The following is a 19,531-nucleotide window of genomic DNA, read 5'->3' as shown; positions in this document are numbered from 1 at the left end:
AAAACCCGAACTTTGCGGGGCGGGACGAGCCCACAGCCCGCACCGTGCCGCCTGCCGCCGCCTCAGGGCACGGCTGTGGGGCCGCCGCGGCTCCCGGTGCTCGTCGCTGCGCATCCCTCAGCACCTCAGCTCAGCCAGCAACGCGCGCCGGCTTTTTGTCCCCTCCCGTCACCCGTACCCAGCCGCTGGGCAATGGCGGGACGGCCAGCACCGCGTCCACAACGGCTGGGGGGGGGGAAGCCTACAACTCCCATGAACACCCTGCGGCGCCGCGCACGCGCGCGAACACCCCGTCTCCATCTTGCCACCCGCTTCTCCCATCTCGAGCGGTAAACGGGGAGGGGAGGGGGGCGGGGACTACAACTCCCAGCGTGCCCCGCGGCGGAGGCGCATGGGCAGTGCGGCGCGCCGCCATCTTGGCCCGGGGGAAGCGCTGCCGCCGCCGTCGCCAAACAAACCGGAGCGCGGCACCGGGAGGGGGCGGAGGGAGGGGGGAGGGGAAGGGAGGAGGAGGCGGCCGAGCTCGGGCCCTGCCGCCGAGGAGCTCCCTTCGATGTGCCAGGCACGGCCGGGCAGGTGGGTCCTGCTCGCCGGGGCTCCGGGGCAGCTCCCCGGTCCCCGGGGCTACCGGTTCCCTCCGCCGCCTCACCTCAGGGCCCCGGCCCGGCGGCAGCGCCACGTTCCCAGGCCGCTGGTTGCTCCCTGAGGTGGCCCTCAGGGTTCAGCCCGCCCCATCCACCCTCCCCCAGTCCCTTTTCCATCCCCTCCGGTCCTCCTCCTGAGCCCCGGTACCGGGGAAAGGCGGGCGGGGGGTCCCCGGTAGCGGCTGCCCCCTGAGGGGAGCCGGCCCGGCGTTGGGAGCTGCGGTGGAGCCGGGGCTTTTGTTCCCGGTGCCCGCCTCCCGCCGTGCTGGCAGCGAGCGGCTCCCCCATCCCCCCCGCTCCCCTCCGGTCCTTTTTTTCCCTTTTCACCGTTATAATGGGAGAAATTCCCCTTTTCCACCCCAAATCACCCCCCCGAAACCTCACCGCCATGCAGGGGGGGAAAGGGAGCGTCCCCCTTTTTTTGGGGGGGGGCTGGCGTCGGGGGAAGGAGAATTTCAGGGTGTTTTTGCTTTTCTGGCATAGAAGAGGCTCGTGCTAAATGTGTTCCCCGAGGGGAAAGGGGGGGGGGGTGGCGTGCGGTTAGCTGGGAGAGTTCCTATAATAGGTGCTCCGTGCATAAAGGGAGGGAGGAGACGGGAGCATCGATTCGGGGAGCGTTTCGGCGTGAAAAAGGGCTCGAGCAGGAGATGGGAAACTCGGGAGGAAGGCTTGGCTGGTGGATCTGAGGAAGGGAGGATAAGAAGCCCGTGCCCTTGCGGAGCTGCCGGATTCCTGCACGGTAACACATGCCAGCACAAAAGCTGGAGCCGGAATGGCAGCGAATGTGTTGGTGGAGTTGTGAGCAGGCAGGAGAGTTTGCATTAATCAGCCTGGGAAATCGATAAATGGTGGACTCGGGCTTACTGCATTTGTGTCCCTTTTCAGCGAGGCTGAGCTCTGGGGGAGCACGGAGGCGAGGGGAAGATGCCTGTGGTGTGGCCAACTCTTCTGGATCTCAGCAGAGATGAATGCAAGAGGATCCTTCGCAAACTGGGTACAGTAAGATACAGTCTGTGGGTCTGTATGTTTGCCCTTTTCGGGTTTGCCTGCCTGCTGCTTTCGTGAAATACTTTAATGCCTCTACAGGCAACTTACAAGTCATTTCCTGCATTTTGCATGTGTCATTGGTTTGACAGCCCCGGCTTAAAATGATGGTTGGCAGATGCTCTGCCTGAGCAAAAGGAATAGAACGGGATTGGTTTGGTTTGGTTGAATCTCTCGTGGACGTCCTGGTCCATCTCTGCCTCGATGTTGCAGTGCTGTATTTTTCACGACTGTTAACGTGTGAGAGGAGGTCTTCATTTGCTTTTTAATTCTTTATAATACACCTATCTGTACCCCAAAATCATGGAATCCTGGTTTGGTTGATACAGTGAGCTTGAATTCAAGTAGGAAAGGTTCTGGTGTAAAGACCTGAAACAAAAACCCACCAACCTGTGTGATAGTTTGTGGTATATCAGCCTTCAGGTACATGAATTGTCAGGGAAACGTGAAAACAATCTTATCACTCCCCTGTCATGAACAGTGGGAGCTTTTGGCATTGTTTCAAATCTAGCTCAACACCCGAGTACCTTGCCCAACAGGTAAATAAGTAGATTGTGAGGTTTTTCATGCTCCATCCTCGTAAATAAACGTGTACAGGGAGATTTACCACTGTATTTTGGAAGCTAATAAAAATATTTGCTGTTTCCAACGCACACCTTTGGGTGTCAGAGGGGAGGAGATCTTTTGTTAGATCAACGATCTGACCCAGCGATGTGCTTTTTGCCTTCTTAAGGAACTGAATTTTTGTATTTAGTTAGTTTTTTTTTTTTTCCCCAGTTAAATGCTGCATAGGATTAGAAGGAAAGGCTGTTCTCTGAGGAGCATAACATAGGAGATGATGTCAGGAAGAAAGCTGAGACTGCCACAAACTTCCTGTGACAGTTGAGTCACTTAGCTTCTTGTTTGTGTTTTACTTGGAACTTAAAAGATCGTGCGCTATACTCCTTAGCTGTGCAAAGGTTCTCAGAGGTTCTGAAGCCATTGAGTTTATTTTCTGAGAAATGAGAAGTTATTTTGTCTTGATTTACTCTTTCTTTTCTTGGGCATCTGGGGTTCGTGTTCTGTTGAAACAGACAGCGGCACAGACGTTGTGCACATCACCAAAACTAAGCTGTACACCCGTTAAGGTGACGGCTCTACGTCTTAAGCAAGGCTCAAGGAGTACGAAAACTCGGAGAAAGCGCAGGGTGCCAAAAAATTCAGCCCGGATCTGTGCTACTGACTTATGTTCACGTAGATCTGCTGGCTACAAGCGTGGAAAAAAAAAAAAAAAGGCAAACTTCCACCTCAGCTGATGGCGGTGTGCTGGCAGAACCCTGCTGGTGCGGCTGAGCCAAACAGAACTGCGGCTACACCTCCTTCAATGACATAACCTAGGCTGACAGGAAAAAAAAATAATAAAATAAAAAGCCTTTTTATTTTTTTTTTTTCTTTGCTGGCATGAGCTGTGTCCCCACAAGGGGGCCCTGCCAGCACAACAGAGGCTCGCGGCTTGTAGCAGCCCTGGCTCTTCGGGGGTAGGGAAGCTCGCAGTTTATCCAGACACACCAGGAGCCTGGAGGGGGAAGGAGCGTGGGCAGTGGGAGTGAATCTGGCTGACAGCGGATCGATAGGGCTGGATGCAGAGCCCTGCCTCGCCAGCTCCACGCAGCATCTCGTTTGGTCGGCCGTTCTGCAGTGCCAGGGGGCTCTGCCACGAGCGAAATGCCACGGTGTAGGTGAGGCTGAAGTGCATCCCCCAGGCGTGCAACACCCAGTGGTGTCCTGGGATCGTGACCTCGCACCTGAAATAATGCTATTTCTTTGTAAAAAGCAAATTTTGAAGCTTTTTTTTGCCTTTTTGACATGTTTCATCTTGAAAAGAGAGCGCACTGTTTCGTGACCCCCCTATATAAGACAGAAGGGTGAGGAAACTGGTTATAGCTGCTCTGTGATTTAGTTAGTTTACTAACTTCCCCAAAGCTGGAATGTGCATTTGAAAGATTTCGTGCAGAGCATCTCTATTGAAATTGCAAAAAGGAGGAAAAAAAAAATCTGTCCTTGCAAAGTAATTACAGGGTTGTATGTGGGGATTACTTCACGTTGTTAACAGAGGGAAATAATTAGTATCTTAAATATTGTAACATGGTTGTCTAAATAAGTGTTGATATTAGTAATAACCGTTGCATTAATTAGCAAATGTTTTATAAGCGAAGCTGTAAATGCTTCTCTAGGTCACTCGGCATCCCTGTGCAGGCTGCCTAGTTAGCCAAAGTGATTCTGCTTTGGGTTCTGCCTGCTTAATCAGGACAGGAGAGCGGGGCTTCTTTTCAACACAATTCCCCAATTTGATTTGTAAATGAGCTCTTTGGAATCCTAATCTGAAGGCTTTTCAGAGCAGCATCCTCTTCTTTATTTTGCAGGAAAGTTCTGATGTCTTTTTGGGCTCTTGTTAGCTTGTGGCCGGCCCCTTTGATTTGTGGTTTTGCTTAACTGGGCTGGGATCTGTTGTAGGGTTGGGATGGTTGGCTGCAGAAGAGGGGTGCTGGATGAAAGTCATCTACAGGCGTAGTAAAAGCATTTGTCCTGCTGGTTCACAGCATGGTGCCCAGGAACAGTTTCGTAAAACGCAAAGCTTAGAACACCGAGTCCTTCTTTGGGAATCTGGCAGACTCCAGCGTTACTTGCACTAGGTGTGTTTTCACCCTTCTTAACAGGACAAAACCCAGAAATTCCAGTAGGCTTTAGAGCTATAATTTTTTGAAAACACTGCTGGGATATTTCCATGAATCACCTGACGTGATCGATTTGTTCCATCAGAGTTACGTTTTTGCGTGCTGATCCTCACGATGCTTCCACCTTTAAGTGTCTGCTCGTTTCTTTCACGCGCTGGACAGGTTTAATTCACTCGCGGTGTGTTGTTTTCAGATTCAAGCTGTTGTACGTATCAAATAAATGGGCATAGAAGGTAACGGTGAGCATATTTAACAAAGCAGAGTGTATGTTCTCCATGCTAATGAAGGAGCAGTGTTAGGAAAAAATCATTTGCTCTTTTGAAAGCGTGTTTCTTCTGCAAGCCAGGCACTTCCACGGAACTTATAATTAGAAGTTAATTCATTAAGTTTCTTCTTCTATCGTTTCTAGAGAATTCTAAGGTACTGTCCGGGTTCGGGGACTGTTTCTTCAAGGTTTCTGAGTTGAACTGCCAGCTCGGAGCTCGAAATGTTCGGTTGGGTGTATAAACTAGATAATCCTCTGTGATGATACGATTGTTCCACAGAAAAGCCGTCCGCTGCGGAGTAATTGGCTGAGAGAGTTCGAAACCATCAATCTCTTTTGAAAAGCACTAAATAATTGAAAGACGTGTTCCTTTTAATGACTTTGAAAATTAATGGAATACTGTCAGTAATACTGAAAAGAACGTTTTTCCTTTGCTGCGAGCATTAAATAGAAATACCATTTTGCTCTAATTCCTCAGAACTGGAGGCATACGCAGGTGTCATCAGTGCCTTACGTGCACAAGGAGACCTTACGAAAGAGAAGAAGGATCTTCTTGGAGAGCTCTCGAAAGTGCTTAGGTAATCCTGACCTTTTTAAAATAAGATCAAGAGACCCGTTCTCTTTGAAGGTATTACGTGCTTTCTCTACCACTCACATCATAAAGCAAATCTGAATTTAGAGAAGTAATTCTCCATCTTGTGGAGCTTTGATTCCAGTTTGGCCGTGAGTAAGGAAAACAACTGTTCCTCTCTCGCTGAAGATTTACTGTTTTGTCGATGGTTTTGGAGATACCTAGCGTTAAAAGCATCACAGCTAGCTCGTGAGTTGTGTGCTGGCTCAGATTTTATTCCAGGTAGGATTTGAGGATCTTCAGGCCCACGTTGCATCAAGGAAGAATGCTGCGTGTTTGGTGCAATTTTTTTTCTACCATGTACTTCAAATGTATTGCACTATTTTGCAGCGGCACCCAGTGAACAGTAATGTTCTCTTCATTCTTCAGTAATACTTCCTGAACAATAATGCATTCATTCTTTCTCCCTGTGATAGCAGAAATTAAGTGACAATCTCTCCAATGTAACTGCCCGTTCCCTTTCGTCTCCCGACTGGATTATTCATAAGTTTCATTTTAGCTGGAAGTTTTAGATAAATGTTCATGTCTCCCTCGGACTAAAATATATTGGCTTTTTTTTTTTTTTAACAGTATCTCAACGGAGAGACATCGTGCTGAAGTTCGGAGAGCAGTGAATGATGAACGACTAACGACTATTGCACACAAGTAAGTTGCAGGTTATTTTCTACATGATTTCCAGAGGTGCCCGTTATGACATTAGCTGAGTGATAGAACTTTCAAAATTGATGGTAGTTTAAAAAACAGTAGTTAAAACTGGCGAAAGGAATTACTGTATCTGATTGAGATCAGGCTGCTGGAAAGGATTATTTCAGTACTCTTGCATTTTGGATCTCAAGGCATCTCATTTGCTGCACAAGCATAACTTAGCAGACGGTCCTTTGTCAGGAAGAGCTTTCTGTAAAATAAACCAGAAGAAACGGAATAGAGGGAAAACAAACAGCATGAACAGCTTCTCGTGTACAAATTTAATCTTTGTTTCGTGGTTGCTTTTTTTTAAATTTAATTTTATTTATATCCATTTGAAAATGTGATGTTAAAGGAGACTTAACTGTAGAAATTCAAAGGGGAGGGGAAGAGGTGGGAGAGAGCAGTGGAAAACAGTCTATTGGCATAGAGGGGGGGAAAAATGGTCAGAGTGGAAAAAAAAAACCAACACCCTGCAGCAAGCTGTCTGATGACATCAGTGTCCACCGTTCCCGGCTTGATGCAGCTGCTCTGCTGGCATCAGCTGGGCTGGTTCCTCCTTGTGTTTGCTTTCCCAAGCTTCATGTGATTTTTTGAGAGGTGGAGAGGAGCAAGGGGCCAAGAGCTTGCGTATCTCTGTAGGTAGTTAGTAGCCTTACCTGTAAGAGGTGTGCATGAAAAGCGGTGGATTTTAAGTGTTTGTTTTTCCTTATTCCCTTTTGTGTTATAACCATTGATTTTGAATTGGACTCCTGTAGCCAAGGTGTTACGGGGAGGAAAAAAAAGGAAATTGGGCAAGTAGCAGGTTGCTTGGAGTTAGCGGTTGTCAGAACTAAGACTTGCCAAAATCAGCATGCCTCTTCAGTGCTGGAGAAGGACGCTTCAGTGTTTTAATGCTTATGTTTAAAGAGTTACAATTTGCTGTTTGCCAGACAAAATCCCACCAACTTCTTTAGTGAAAGAGAATAAAGAATAAAAAAGTATTTAATTGTCAAATCTGGATTATTTTCTTGAATCAAGTATCCCTTCTAAGTAGTAGTTCTGTTTTTAGCATTTTACAGAACAAGCGTACAGGTTGTCCTGATGTATCGAACTTCAAACGGATGAGATATTATAATCCAGACAAGGTGCAACTATAAAGTGCTGCATCTCTTTATTTTTCCTCTGGTAAATTCTTTGTAAGTGATGGTTGGTGATACAGTATTGGATTTTAAATAATTCTCTAACTCACTAGGAAAGCAGTCTTTGCTAGCTTTGCTATGTGCAACATTTGTAGTCTTATTTTTGATTTAAAAAAAATGTATTTTTACCTCAGCTGATGCAGCTCTGCTTATACTATGTGAATATGTATGAAGAATGCTGAAGCGTATCAGAATTTAACCACGGAGCAGATCCTCTGCATTTTACGAACTAATTTGTGGTAGATTTTGCTGCAACTTGCTTGCAATGGTTCATGTGGGAAGCCGGTCTTCAGAATATATTAATACATTAAACGGGTTGGTTTGTCTAAGAACGACATAACAGCATTGAAAAATAATCTGTAATTCGAGTTTTGCTCATTTAACAAATGACTGGTGTAAAGCAGTCGTAAACAAACACCTCTCTAGACAAGAAGAGCACTTTTGGGAAGCATTCTGGTTTGTAAGTACTAAGGTTAAGAGAAAATGAGAGCAGCAGCTTGGTTTCTGTTGAGGAAGATGCACAGGTACCCAAGTCATTTCACGTCCTTTTACTCTGGGACTACTTTAATAAGTCTGAGAAACTTCTGCTGAGGTAAAACAAGGTTTGCATTTGAAGCTGAGGATTTTCTCCTGTAATGGGTAAAATTTTATGAAATCCATTGGATGTCTAGGTATTGTTGTTGGCCAGAAATGGAGAGTATATTCTACCTGAATAGTCGATAATCTGTTGGGGGCTTTTGGAACATGACATCCACAGATCTCTGGCCCATTAAGGGCTTTGTAAAGATAACATTAAAAGAAGCAGCGACCCTTAGGTTTGCTATGGGAGGATTTTGACATAAATTGGGAAAAATGAAAGGGCTTTCAAGAAATGAAGAAGGTTTTAGATGATTTCTCTAGTATGTCGTTAGTAACAGCCTTTTACATTTTCCCTGTTGCAACAAGGAAGTTAAATAAGAGTATTGAGCGTTTTGGAAAGTCAGCAGAATACTTAAAGAATGTGCATTTCTGTTTAGTATGTCTGGACCAAATAGCTCTTCGGAATGGTCTATAGAAGGTCGTCGACTGGTGCCGCTGATGCCACGACTCGTTCCGCAAACAGCTTTTACTGTTACAGCCAATGCTGTTGCCAACGCAGCTGTTCAGCACAACGCATCTCTTCCAGTTCCTGCAGAAACTGGAAACAAAGAAGGTGAGAGAATGCCGAGATTCTGCCACAAACTATGGGAATGTGAAAATAACGTTACAGTATAAATTGTTTTCTTAGCGTTAGATATTGAAGAGAAAAATGAATCTTTTTTATTGCACAATATTTGTAGAAATGTTTTTATTTTTTTTCTTTTAAGTATACCTTTGTAGCATCTGCAGCGTAAATCTGACAGCTTTGGGTTAGTAGTGAGCATACAAGGAACTGGAATTAAAAAACAATGCCCCAAAGTGAGGAGGAAACTTACTGGTTAACTTGTTAAGCGCTGTAAACCATAAAACCTTATTTTAATGGTTTAAGGTTCTGTAGAGTTCTGTAAGTGGTGAAAAATGGTTCTGAACCATTTTGATTTAAGAAGGTAGGTATAGAACTCTCTATGTCTTGGTAAAAGTCAAGAAAATTTTGTTGGTTTTCTTTTTTTTTTTTTTTTTTTAAACGGGCCAAGTTAAAAGATGGATTTCCACTTTCCCTGTGCCTTGAAATAATGCTAGCACACGTTCCATCTGACTTGGCTGGATGGGCTTGAAATCAACAAGAGAGTGGGTAACAGTTCTTGAAATAGGCTGCTTTTTTCTGGTTTTCTGAGAACTGTTGGACCACTGTACTATTACATGTAAGCAATTTTTTTTTAAGTTGATTACCAAAACCATTACTTGATCATTATTCAAGGGATGTTTTGGTTCCTTAATGGTAGTTGAAGAAGAGGCACGAACTATTTTTTATCAGTTAACAGTCTAGATAAGCATCGTAGGTCATTTATAGAAAAGCAAAGATCAAATATTGTATTAATAATAAAATCTAAAATAAATGAAGCTGGAATGTAAAACATCAGATCATGATGAAGAAGAAAACATACTATAGATTGGCAGCACAAATTTCTGGGCGTGGGAGGAGAGGAGGTTAGATTTCTGCCTTTGAAGGCAGTTAATTCCGTGGCCATGCTTAGGTCAAACCGGGGGGGTTTCAGCAGTAACAGAACTGCAGAGGCAAAAATGTGGATAATGACCCAATAGGTCTTTGGCTTCAGTTTCAGTTGCTAAGCTAGTGATAGAATAACAGGATCCTGCACTTCAGTTATATGGAAGGTGTCTTTTCTCCTCTTCAGTGGTGGTTTGCTATTCCTACACAAGTACCACTTCAACCCCAACATCTACCCCTGTTCCAAGTGGCAGTGTAGCAACAGTGAAGTCCCCCAGACCCGCCAGTCCAGCCTCCAATGTAGTCGCCTTGCCAAGTGGAAGTACTCTTTACGTCAAAAGTAAGTGATGCTAGTAACTGATTAACAAAAGGGAAAGAAAAGGACAGCCTGGTGGCTGAAGCATGGAGCGAGTTAGACACCCTGGCCTTGGGCGAGTCATTTAATGCCTAAAGACTGAATAAATTGGTTCCTTTTTTCAGAGAAATTGTGTTCAGGATAGATGCACTGACTGTGAAATGCTGCAGGGAGCAGTAGTGGCAAGCAGTGTTGTTCTTCAGAGGACTCCCTTCTTCCTTCTCCTGCTTAAGTAATGCATGGTGGTCACTTAGTTGAGTTAGAAAAGGTCCCTCCTTCCCCCTTACACAGTTGACCTAGACTTCTTCAGAATACACTAGTTCAGAAAATGTGTGCCCTTATTTTAATTAGAGATTCAGGTGTTGGGCTGTTCCCCAGGTGATCAAATCTAGCCTTGTGCTGGTTAAGGATTTAGCTCTTTGAATACGATACGCAGCTAGAAGCTTGAGAGAATACAGAGATTGCTGTGTTGTGTTTGAGCAAATTACAATATTTATAAGTCGAGTCATTTTTTGACTTATTTGGAAGCGGATTTTAGTGAAGCTTGCACACCTAGGCAGTTATGAAAATCCCATCAGATACAAAATCCCATCAGATACCCATCTTTCACACATTTTTTATTTACTAGGTTTGGAAACCCAGGCTGTAACATTTAGAATCAGTCTTTCTTCACGTAGTTTTGTTTGCCTTTTTTTTTTGTTATTTCTTGTCTAATAAATCAGCTGGTTCCAAAAGCAGAGTACGTCCTCATAAATATGTTCAACTCATCCAAGATAGTTTTATCTAATAATTAAAAATGCATTATTCTGCCCTTATTTGAATTTTGGTGCCAATTAAAATGCAAATGATTAAAAAAAAGATTAATAGTGAAGTTGATCAGAAGTGCTATTTTTGTTGACGTTGAAGATAGTTAATATGTAAAATTATATATATAAATCTTAGTGCTCCATGTGCATGTTTGTATAAACTTCTAGCTGTCAAATTGCACATAAACACAGTGTTAACTGCAAACCATCATCTGTATCGGCTGTATCAACCAGCAGAAGCCATTACATTAAGATTTTTCATTTTTCTGATTTATTGCACTCATCACTTGGCTTTAGTTTGAAGATTCGGGGGAAAATGTTCTTAACCTCTTAAAAATTTAATTTAGACTTCTGTTGAATGATTACGTGGTGATGAGTATAAAACCAGTCTAGACGCACAATAGAGGGATGAAAGGTTCTCATTTTTATTCCATCCATTCCTAGATTTCCCTTACCACACACACACCCTTGAAGTGCTTTATTCTATTTTTTTAATGTAATTGCGCATCTTTCAGAGAGGTTGTTATCAATCGCATTTTGACCAATTTGGTTAAGAGTAAGCTCAGGAGGCCTGAGTTAGGGTTAGGGTTGTTGTTTGACCTCAATCATATCGCAGTCTGATCGAGCCATTAACCCCTCTGTGCCTCTGCTTGCTTGCCTGCCCGGTGTGAGTTACAGCCCTGCTCTGGTACCGTCTAGCCACGTGCTTGTGGAATATTTGGCTCGAGTACAGTTTCTGCCATGAAATGACAGGAATAACATCCTTACAAAACCCCAGCAGTGAAAACAAGGAATGAAACGAGCTCTACCTAAGAACAAAAGATAATACTCAGCTAGCCTAATTTGCTGTTTCTTTTGTTTTGTGGAAGAGGATGCATAGAAATACTTCTTACCTCCAGTATTTCTCTGTAACCCCCCCGCAAGTAACAGCCAAGCTGCGTGTGGATTCGTGATTCAGATGGATACTTGGATTCTGAAACTCCTGCAGGTTTATGATGCCATCAGTGGCCGCGTGGTTACAGGTTTAGTAAGTGCACTCACGGTATACTTGGAGCCTGTTCTTAATACGCCTTAGTCCTGTAACTGAGTCTCTGCTTTGTGGATGGGGATTGCCTCTAGGCTTGTCCAGCCCCGTAAAGGAAGCTGATGGTTAGAGCTTTAACTTATCTGTACTTTAGCATACTGTAGCAGTATGGATTAAACTATTTTTTGAAGCTGAAAGCAGGTTCAAAGCAGAGCCTTGGCTTCTCTTCTGTAATTCTGTTTCAGCCTCTGAAGCGTACCTGCAGATGAGCTGTTTCTAGACTCATACAGAATGCCACGTTTTGAAATACTCATTTTTAAGGTGCTGTGCCACCAGGCATTTTCTTGTCCACATTAATTGCTGCATTTTTACTTTCTGACTACCAGAATATTTAGTTATTTTAATTAGAGATTGACCATAATTAGTCCCTGACCCTAATTAGAAGTTGACTGCCAACCAAGTTTGCTTGGGTTACCAGCAAGACTGCTTTTTACCCTGACAGCGTTTTTCTGTCTGTAAACCCTAGGCATACAAAACAAGGTCTTCAGTCTTGTTCTGTACAGGGGGATTGAGTCTTTCCCGCAAATCTATGTTTTTTTTTAATTGTTTATCCCTGGGTGATGGTAAACGTAAATGCTTCGTAATAACTGTAAGAGATTTTCAAGGTAGTTAAACTGTGTCTTTCTCTAATGCATACCAATTTATGAACCCCTTGCATACTTAGGAAAACTTCATATAAATTTAAGATCCCTAGATCGTGCTGTCCAAAGAGTTGCCTGTTGCTCAGCTGAACGTTACAGCAGCTTTGTTTCTACATGTGCAGAAGATGATTGTGGGGATGAATGAAATACTTTGAGGCCAGACTTGTTTCCCAGGATTGCACGTTACGTGATTTTTTACTATACAATGCACCAAACCAAGCAGGAGCTTATAAAGTGAGGTTTGAGCTTTGCAGCTGTATGTTATGAAAAAAAAAATTAGATCTCAAGATGCTGCCTTGAGGTGAAAAGGTTGCTGTAACAATAAGCGCGGCGTGGAAGTAGGTGCAAAGGTTGAAATCAGGAAAAAAATGCAGGAGGATAAACTTCAGTTGTCCAGTAAAACCTAGCCAATAACTGCAAGGTAGGGTGCAGGTTTATATTGAAACATGCATGACGTTATGCCGAATCCTGTGCATTTACAGGTTTATTAGGCAAACTTCTGGAGACAGAATGAAACTTCTGTAGTGGCTCTTGTGTTCTTTTAATCCCTTAAAAAGAACGAAGTAGCCCAGTGGCTGAATAGCTCGGGTTCTGAGGGGTTGATTCTTTGCTTTCTGGCACTCTGTATTAAGGACTAAGACCATCTGTGGTGTGTTAAGGGTTAGTTGTGACCATGAGATGTAATTTATATTTCTTTTTCTTTTACTTGTATGTGCAAGACTCAGCGAGTCTGAAGTGTTTTAGAAGGCACTGGGAGCTGCAGATGGGGAAAATATAATTTAGCAAAGCGCTTCTCTTCCAGGTGTCAGCTGCTCAGATGATGATGAAAAGCCCCGCAAAAGACGGCGAACTAATTCTTCTAGTTCTTCCCCTGTTCTCCTGAAAGAAGTCCCGAAGGCAGTGACTCCTGTCACTAAAACTATCACAGTGCCTGTAAGTGGCAGCCCCAAGATGAGTAATATAATGCAGAGCATTGCCAACTCCTTGCCACCCCACATGTCGCCTGTGAAAATAACCTTCACTAAGCCCTCAACACAGACAACAAACACGACAACACAGAAGGTATGTGGGGGAAGCTGCCAAATGTTCCTTTATTCTGGTTTTATCAATGAATAAGATGTGATGTTTGACTCTTCCCTTCTGTGAACTGTCTAGCTGTTTTTTTTTAAGGATTGCGCTGGGGATAAGGTAATCCCTCTTTAAAAAGAACAAAGAGAAAACCGAACTCTTGTATGAATTTAGTTCACCTGTGTGTGAAGGGACCTGGATTGACAGCCGTGGAGACTGAAGCCCTCTTTTTATCCACAGAACAGGTACAGCACAGGCAGCGGGAGTGCAAGCTTCCCCCAGACTGCCCCACCAATGTGCCTCAACCCTGACCTGAAGGGACCACTTCTAGGGATGAGAGGGGATTCAGTCTCCATGCTCATTCAATTCTTGGCCTCTCTGGTGAGACTGCCAACAAGGTTGCCAGTTAGTACCATTTGTGGTGTTGGGTTTTGTGATATGGACACTAGTCCACTGAGAACTGGATCACATAGGCCACTGAACAGCCTTCAGATGGTAACAACTATTGGTCAAAGGTAATCTTTCTTATTTCTATTTTCCTTATTTATAATTATTCTTTGCAGTAGTAGAATTCCAGGAGAGGTGGCATGGACTTTATCCCTTGTCATTCCTTTTGTCTAGAGACTACTTTTTTGGGGCTCTGTAAGGCTTATTCTTGGAGCTGATCAAAGACAGGGGGTGGGCTTTCTTTTCCTTTCAGTTCTAGTGTGCCATTTCTCATTCTGCATTAACAGTATTATTGTGGTCAAAAGCAATTTCGTGAGCTCAGTGTGCCCAGGCTTCATGAGAATGCAGAGTACTGCGTGGAAGAGGTTTTCCGTAGTGAGATTTTATACTGGACTCGGATTTTATGGGCCTGATCTATGGCATGCCTGTTTTCCCATGCTTTACAATGCACTTCAGATGTCTCTGCTTTTTTTTGTCCTTGAGGTTTAAAAAAGATTAATGCTTCAGACCCAGTTAATTCTTGGGGCAGTTATTAATTAAGGCAGACTTGGGAAAGGGAAAAAAAATGAATTTGGCGTTGATACCGACAGGCTGCTTGTAGGCTGGCCGCTAGCAAGCATTTTTTTCCAACCGTGAGAGTTTGACTCTTGAGTTCAAACCTCCACACACTATTTGTTCTATTAATCTTGTTAATTGTTTTATGGCTCTGCTTGGATTAGCAGAGTTCCCATGTCCTGATTTGGGGAACTTCAAAAACGAGGAGAGGATTTACCTGAAGTCATGAGCAACAAAGAGCTTTGCTTTCTGGCCTTTTCCCACTTCAGAGCTCTTTGTTTTCATTTGGTTCACTGTGTTTTAACAGCATCCTTAATCAAAGCTCATCTCAGAAGACGTGCATAGAAATTTGTCAGGCAGTATGTATCACCAAATAAAATGTCCTGCAAACACACAGCTGGGTTAGAGTTTAACCTCCCTAGCCCGTCGCTCTTCTTAGGCTCATCATCTGTGCAAGAAGGATTTTTTTTTGCCTTAAATGTCTGCAGTGTTGTACTAAATATGCATGTTGTATATTGTGGGAGTTAAAGGTGGAGGGTGCTAAAGCTGTATATGGAAGAGAATGGACTCTTGGTAGGGTCTGCTGCAGTTGTGCCTCTGCTTGTTCTGATGTGGAGATTTTAGGTTTTGGTTTGTGTAGTATTGTTTGACTCTTGCTAATCTGTTGATAGGAAAATCGTTTGTTTCACTAGGGAGCCATAGCAGCGCTCGGCTGAACTTGTCACACTGCCCTCTTTCGTTGTACTTCGGTATGGTAAAAATCCGTGACCGGGTAATGTTGGTGAGAGAGATCCCTCTTAGGAGTTCCAAATTAAATGACAGACTTGGTAGACTCAAATAGGAAACGTACTATTTTAGAGAAGTGCAGTTGGGTGCGAGTGAAGATCTTGGATGTGAATGAAAATCTTCGTTTCTGCATGCCAGCTTTCAGAATTGTTTTGACATCTCAGTAGGTTGGAGGAAGATTTGTCGTAACAACTAATAATGTCACAGCTCCAATCTCTGGATCCTCCTGAAATAAAGTCCTCTGTCTAGGGCTCAGAAGGAAACCAGTAATTGAAGCTTCTGGCCACGTAGTGTGTTTATTTCTCCAGAAATCAGGTTTTGATATTTCTCAAAATAGAGCTGGTGGGACAAACCTCGGTGTATGTAAGGAACTGATTTTTTAGAATTATTTTTATTTTTAATACAACAGCTAAAATCAACAACAACAGAAAAGGCAACTTGCTGTTAAGACACCTAGTCAGTCTTTTTGCCGTGGAAAGATGTGATGCAAAATTTTGGTACCTCTGACAAGTTTACTTTTAATTTTTTTGACTTGAAGATAGTATCTCAAAAATGTAATTGTGACTCGAGCTTTAACATTTGTAATTTTTTCATCAGAAAATTTTGCTTTCTGGCTATGCTTCACACGTGAAGGTCACTAATCTTTATTCCATTTCTTCTCTGCAAATGAATGTAACCGATCATACCGATCCAAACCTGCTTAGTCACAGGGCAGCAGTCAGTGTTGAACTATAATACAAGTTTTTTTTTTCTCCTTACATGATTAAACAAAGTGTTATTAAGGGATAATTTCAGACTGGATGGTTTATCTCTGGCTTTGAACGAAGAACAAAGCTGTTCAGGAGCTGTGATTGTGCCCAGAGGCATCCTGTGGGTCTGTACTTAGGGGAGATGCTGAAGTTGTCCTGTTGCCCAGAGAGTTTTGTAGGAAGGTTAACGTGAGTAATCTGCCTTCGTTAACTGCAACTTGTCCTTTGTGTTCCTCCGTCACTTATCCTAGGTGGAATGGATTCTAAAATTCAAAAACTCAGGAAGTATTTCTAGCGTTAAGTGACCATTTAAGAAACAGAATGAAACTCCAGAGGCACATCACAGGATCTTTTTGCCTGCAGGATTAGTACCAGATTGGAGCTGTGCAGTGCTCAGGTCGTGTGTTTGGCCATGGCCTAAGAGCAATTTCGGACGTGTTTTGATTAAATCAAGGTTAGGCAGAAGGCAAAAAGAAGAGTGACGCAGCAGAAACTGTTATCCCAGGAGAAAGCAATGAAGTGGTAGAGCAGCAGATACGGAAACCTTGTCCTTCAGGCCGTGGTGAGGTGTGGTCAACCTCCTGTTATTCGTGGAGGTAATAAAGTTTTGGTTTTCCTCAGATCGAGACGTCAAAGGCTCAGCTAAGTGGCAGGTCCATAAAACTAGGCACAGCAGGGGTAAAGGGGAGCCAGAGGCAACCATGGTGGAGAAATTTGCTGCTTTTATTCCATCCATGTGGTTATCTTTTTTTTTTTTAATTTAATTTTTTGTAAACAAAATTTAAACTCTTAATCTCTTCCTGTTTGGTTTGTCACTTAAGTCTACTTCTGGTCCCATTATCACGTTATTTCTTTTCTGTGTCAGGCAGCATTTCAGGAGTCCTGGGGTGGTAGTGTAAGGTTTTCAATTTGAGCTGACCAAGCTTTTCTTTCTTCCTTATGTAACATGGTTTTCTATTTGATTTTGTTATGTGGAATCATGAATAGGTTTTGAAGTGCTAGGATTTTACTAAATGACGCTTTTATTGGGATAATTGCATTACTGAAACCATTTCTTGAAGTTTTTTTGCGTGGTAAACCGAATGTGATGTATTTCTCTCCAGTGTCCTTTTATTTTAACTGTGTTTGTAAGTACAAGGAGCAAACCTCCTTACATAAGCAGTCCCTGTATTAAAAATGTAGGAAATGGTTAGCTTTCTAGGTCAGTTGCGTAAGAGCAGACTTGTTCCAGTGTTATAATGGGTTCTATGTATTTCAATGTCAAATCAGATTCATGGGGGTGGAATTGTAACTCGCACTAGGAGTAATGTTTATTGTCTTCAGACAAATGTTTCTCAGACAGATAGAGAAGAATTTCTGTTACTGAGAGCACTAATTGAAGCAGTTGTTGTTTTGGAGCCTAACCCAAGCTTTTCACTGATGAAATATTGTTGTTTACAGCATTATGGATCCAAAATATTGCCCATTACTGACTCAGCAACTGTTGGTTAAAGAGAAAAAGACATCTCTTTATTCTCTTCATTGCCATGTCTTGATATAAGTGCAAGGTTTGGGAGAATGGTGTTTAAAACTTGCTTGAAATCCCTGGTGTGTTGTTGTTTTTCAAAATGGGCTTCAGGCTACCTGGCCCAGTTAAATGAATCCAAGCAGTTCATTTCTGTCTGTTCTTCTTCGAACGTAAGATAATTCTATTTTAATTAATAGCAATTGTGTTTTTAAAAAGGCTTGTGATTTTATGGAAATGTTTATTAGCCGTTTTTCAAACCAAGGGAATTTTTTTATTGCCAGGAAATGTGTTTGCCAGTCTCAAGTGGTCTTGAAAAACATATATCCTTAAAATTAAACACTCATACACCAATACGTTGCTGCACTTTTATGCTTCGAAACAAGCGCAAAGAACAAATGAATTTCTTGTTGTTTTTCTTCTCCTTTCAGGTGATAATAGTAACCACCTCTCCAAGCTCAACTTTTGTACCCAACATCCTTTCCAAGTCCCACAACTATGCAGCGGTTACGAAACTTGTCCCGACGTCAGTCATCGCCTCAACTACTCAGAAGCAGCCGGTGGTTATAACTGCTTCTCAGTCCTCTTTGGTCAGTAGCAGCAGCAGCAGCAGTACCTGTTCCACTCCCTCCTGTACCGCAAGTACTATTGCAGTGACTGCTGTAGTATCGTCAACGCCATCTGTCGTTATGTCAACAGTAGCACAAGGTATGGCAGTAACTCCGTGTGTAAAAGCTCTTTCACTGCTGTGTTAGACTTTGAGAACAACGTAGAGATGTGCTTTGTGATTAAGTGTGCTGAGTAAAGAGCAGGAGATGTGAAGAAAGTCTGAGGAAACTAATATAAATTCTCTACAAAAGGTCTTGTTGGACACAGCTCTTTCCCTCTTCAACAAGTGATGTGCAAATCCAGTTCTTAAAGAGAACCTGAGGTAGTTTGGCGCAGCTTTTTATCTAGTTTGGAAAAAAAACAAGTTTCTTGCGGCATTAAAACATAGCCCCAAAATAAGTGGTTTTTGAGAACTCTTACCTGATGCACAAAGAATGGGGATTTCCAATACCATTTGTAGGTGATTGCTTCCTTAAATGCCTCATTTCTATACATATGCCAAATTAGCACCAAGGAACTGAAATTTATGTTTGACATGCCCAGTCTTTAGAATACTTCTTGCGGTTACTAATCCAGATGACGATTCTGAAATGTCGAGAAGTGATTACACCTTTTTATCTGTGTATTTTCTCAGCATCTTAATTTTCAGGTCCTTTAAAACCTGAGTGGGCCTGAATTTAAACTTCCTGGTTTTCTAATTTCTAGCTTTGTCTGTGTGCTAGCTTGAATGATTCAACTGTACAGCCACAAGCTACCTGTTTGGCTGGGAAGCTGTGGAAGAATGAAAGGACCTCAGTGACCAGCACTTACTGTGCCTGAAAATGACAAGTGTTACACACTAATTTTTCCTGGTCCATATTTTCCATTCTCGTTCCATTTCACAAAAAGCTGGACAACTAAATCAAGGCTCGGGAGGCATTCTTCCCTCTTCCCTATTACTTCTATTTATTAGGTCCTAAAGGCAGACCGTCAGTTTACGGAGCACAAAAGCTTACAATAGAACTTCAAATAATATGAACTGTGGATTTTTAGTTGGATTTGATCTTGGAAGAGACAGCTACAGTTCTGAAGTAACCTATGTAGTTAACGATTCAGTTGTGACAAACGAATAATCCTTCCCCCTGTGAAGCAAGTGAAATTTGTGAGTGAAAACAGCTGAGCAAGAAAACTGAGAACCTGTCTTAGGTGATGTAGTGAGAAGGAGGCTGCTTATTTAGATTGCCAGAATTAGAGTTTATTATGGCTGTTAGCACAATCGCTGCCATCTATAAATATAGAGGAGAAGTAAAAGAGGAGATTTTCTTTCAACGTTCCACTTAGGCAGTTTTTAACCAAGCCCTTGCCAATGTGAGACATGGTCTTTGTCTTTTTTGGTGCTTATGGATGTGGAGCTTAGATAAAGCCAAACTTCATTGGAAATGTGACAACAGTGCAAGACCAAAGTATTTATGTATTTGGGAATCTTGGTTTTGTATCCTATTGTTTTACTTTATCACTTGTAAGATTGTTTAACCTACAAGCAGAAAAAAGATGTTCCACAGTTTTCTAAATTACATGCCATTACTTGATTCGTTCTTGTATGGTGACGTGTTCACTGCTGGATACTCCCTTACATTGATGGATTTGACATTTGTCATCT

At 42.8% G+C, this 19,531-nt stretch overlaps 1 protein-coding gene across 14 annotated transcripts in view; it reads left to right on the top strand.

The window, feature by feature from the left end:
- Positions 1 to 458: 458 nt before the first annotated feature.
- Positions 459 to 19,531, top strand: part of EMSY (EMSY transcriptional repressor, BRCA2 interacting) — a 39,157-nt gene continuing 20,084 nt past the window's right edge. For 8 of the 14 annotated variants that reach the window (XM_035330489.1, XM_035330509.1, XM_035330474.1 and 5 more), the window contains exons 1-8: positions 497 to 576; positions 1,530 to 1,638; positions 5,146 to 5,245; positions 5,869 to 5,943; positions 8,180 to 8,355; positions 9,476 to 9,628; positions 12,977 to 13,236; positions 17,715 to 17,991. In XM_035330489.1, the coding sequence (XP_035186380.1) occupies positions 1,569 to 1,638; positions 5,146 to 5,245; positions 5,869 to 5,943; positions 8,180 to 8,355; positions 9,476 to 9,628; positions 12,977 to 13,236; positions 17,715 to 17,991 (1,111 nt within the window). In that variant the 5' untranslated portion in view covers positions 497 to 576; positions 1,530 to 1,568. Of the gene's footprint in view, positions 577 to 1,529; positions 1,644 to 5,145; positions 5,246 to 5,868; positions 5,944 to 7,033; positions 7,161 to 8,179; positions 8,356 to 9,475; positions 9,629 to 12,976; positions 13,237 to 17,714; positions 17,992 to 19,531 lie in introns of those variants that run through there. The other 6 variants (XM_035330542.1, XM_035330498.1, XM_035330436.1 and 3 more) reach the window with 5 other exon arrangements.

The sequence above is a fragment of the Oxyura jamaicensis genome, chromosome 1, assembly GCF_011077185.1.
Source record: "Oxyura jamaicensis isolate SHBP4307 breed ruddy duck chromosome 1, BPBGC_Ojam_1.0, whole genome shotgun sequence".
NCBI lineage: Eukaryota > Metazoa > Chordata > Aves > Anseriformes > Anatidae > Oxyura > Oxyura jamaicensis.
The sequence above is the reverse complement of the archived record's forward strand: the minus strand, read 5'-3'. Positions and strand labels throughout refer to the sequence as shown.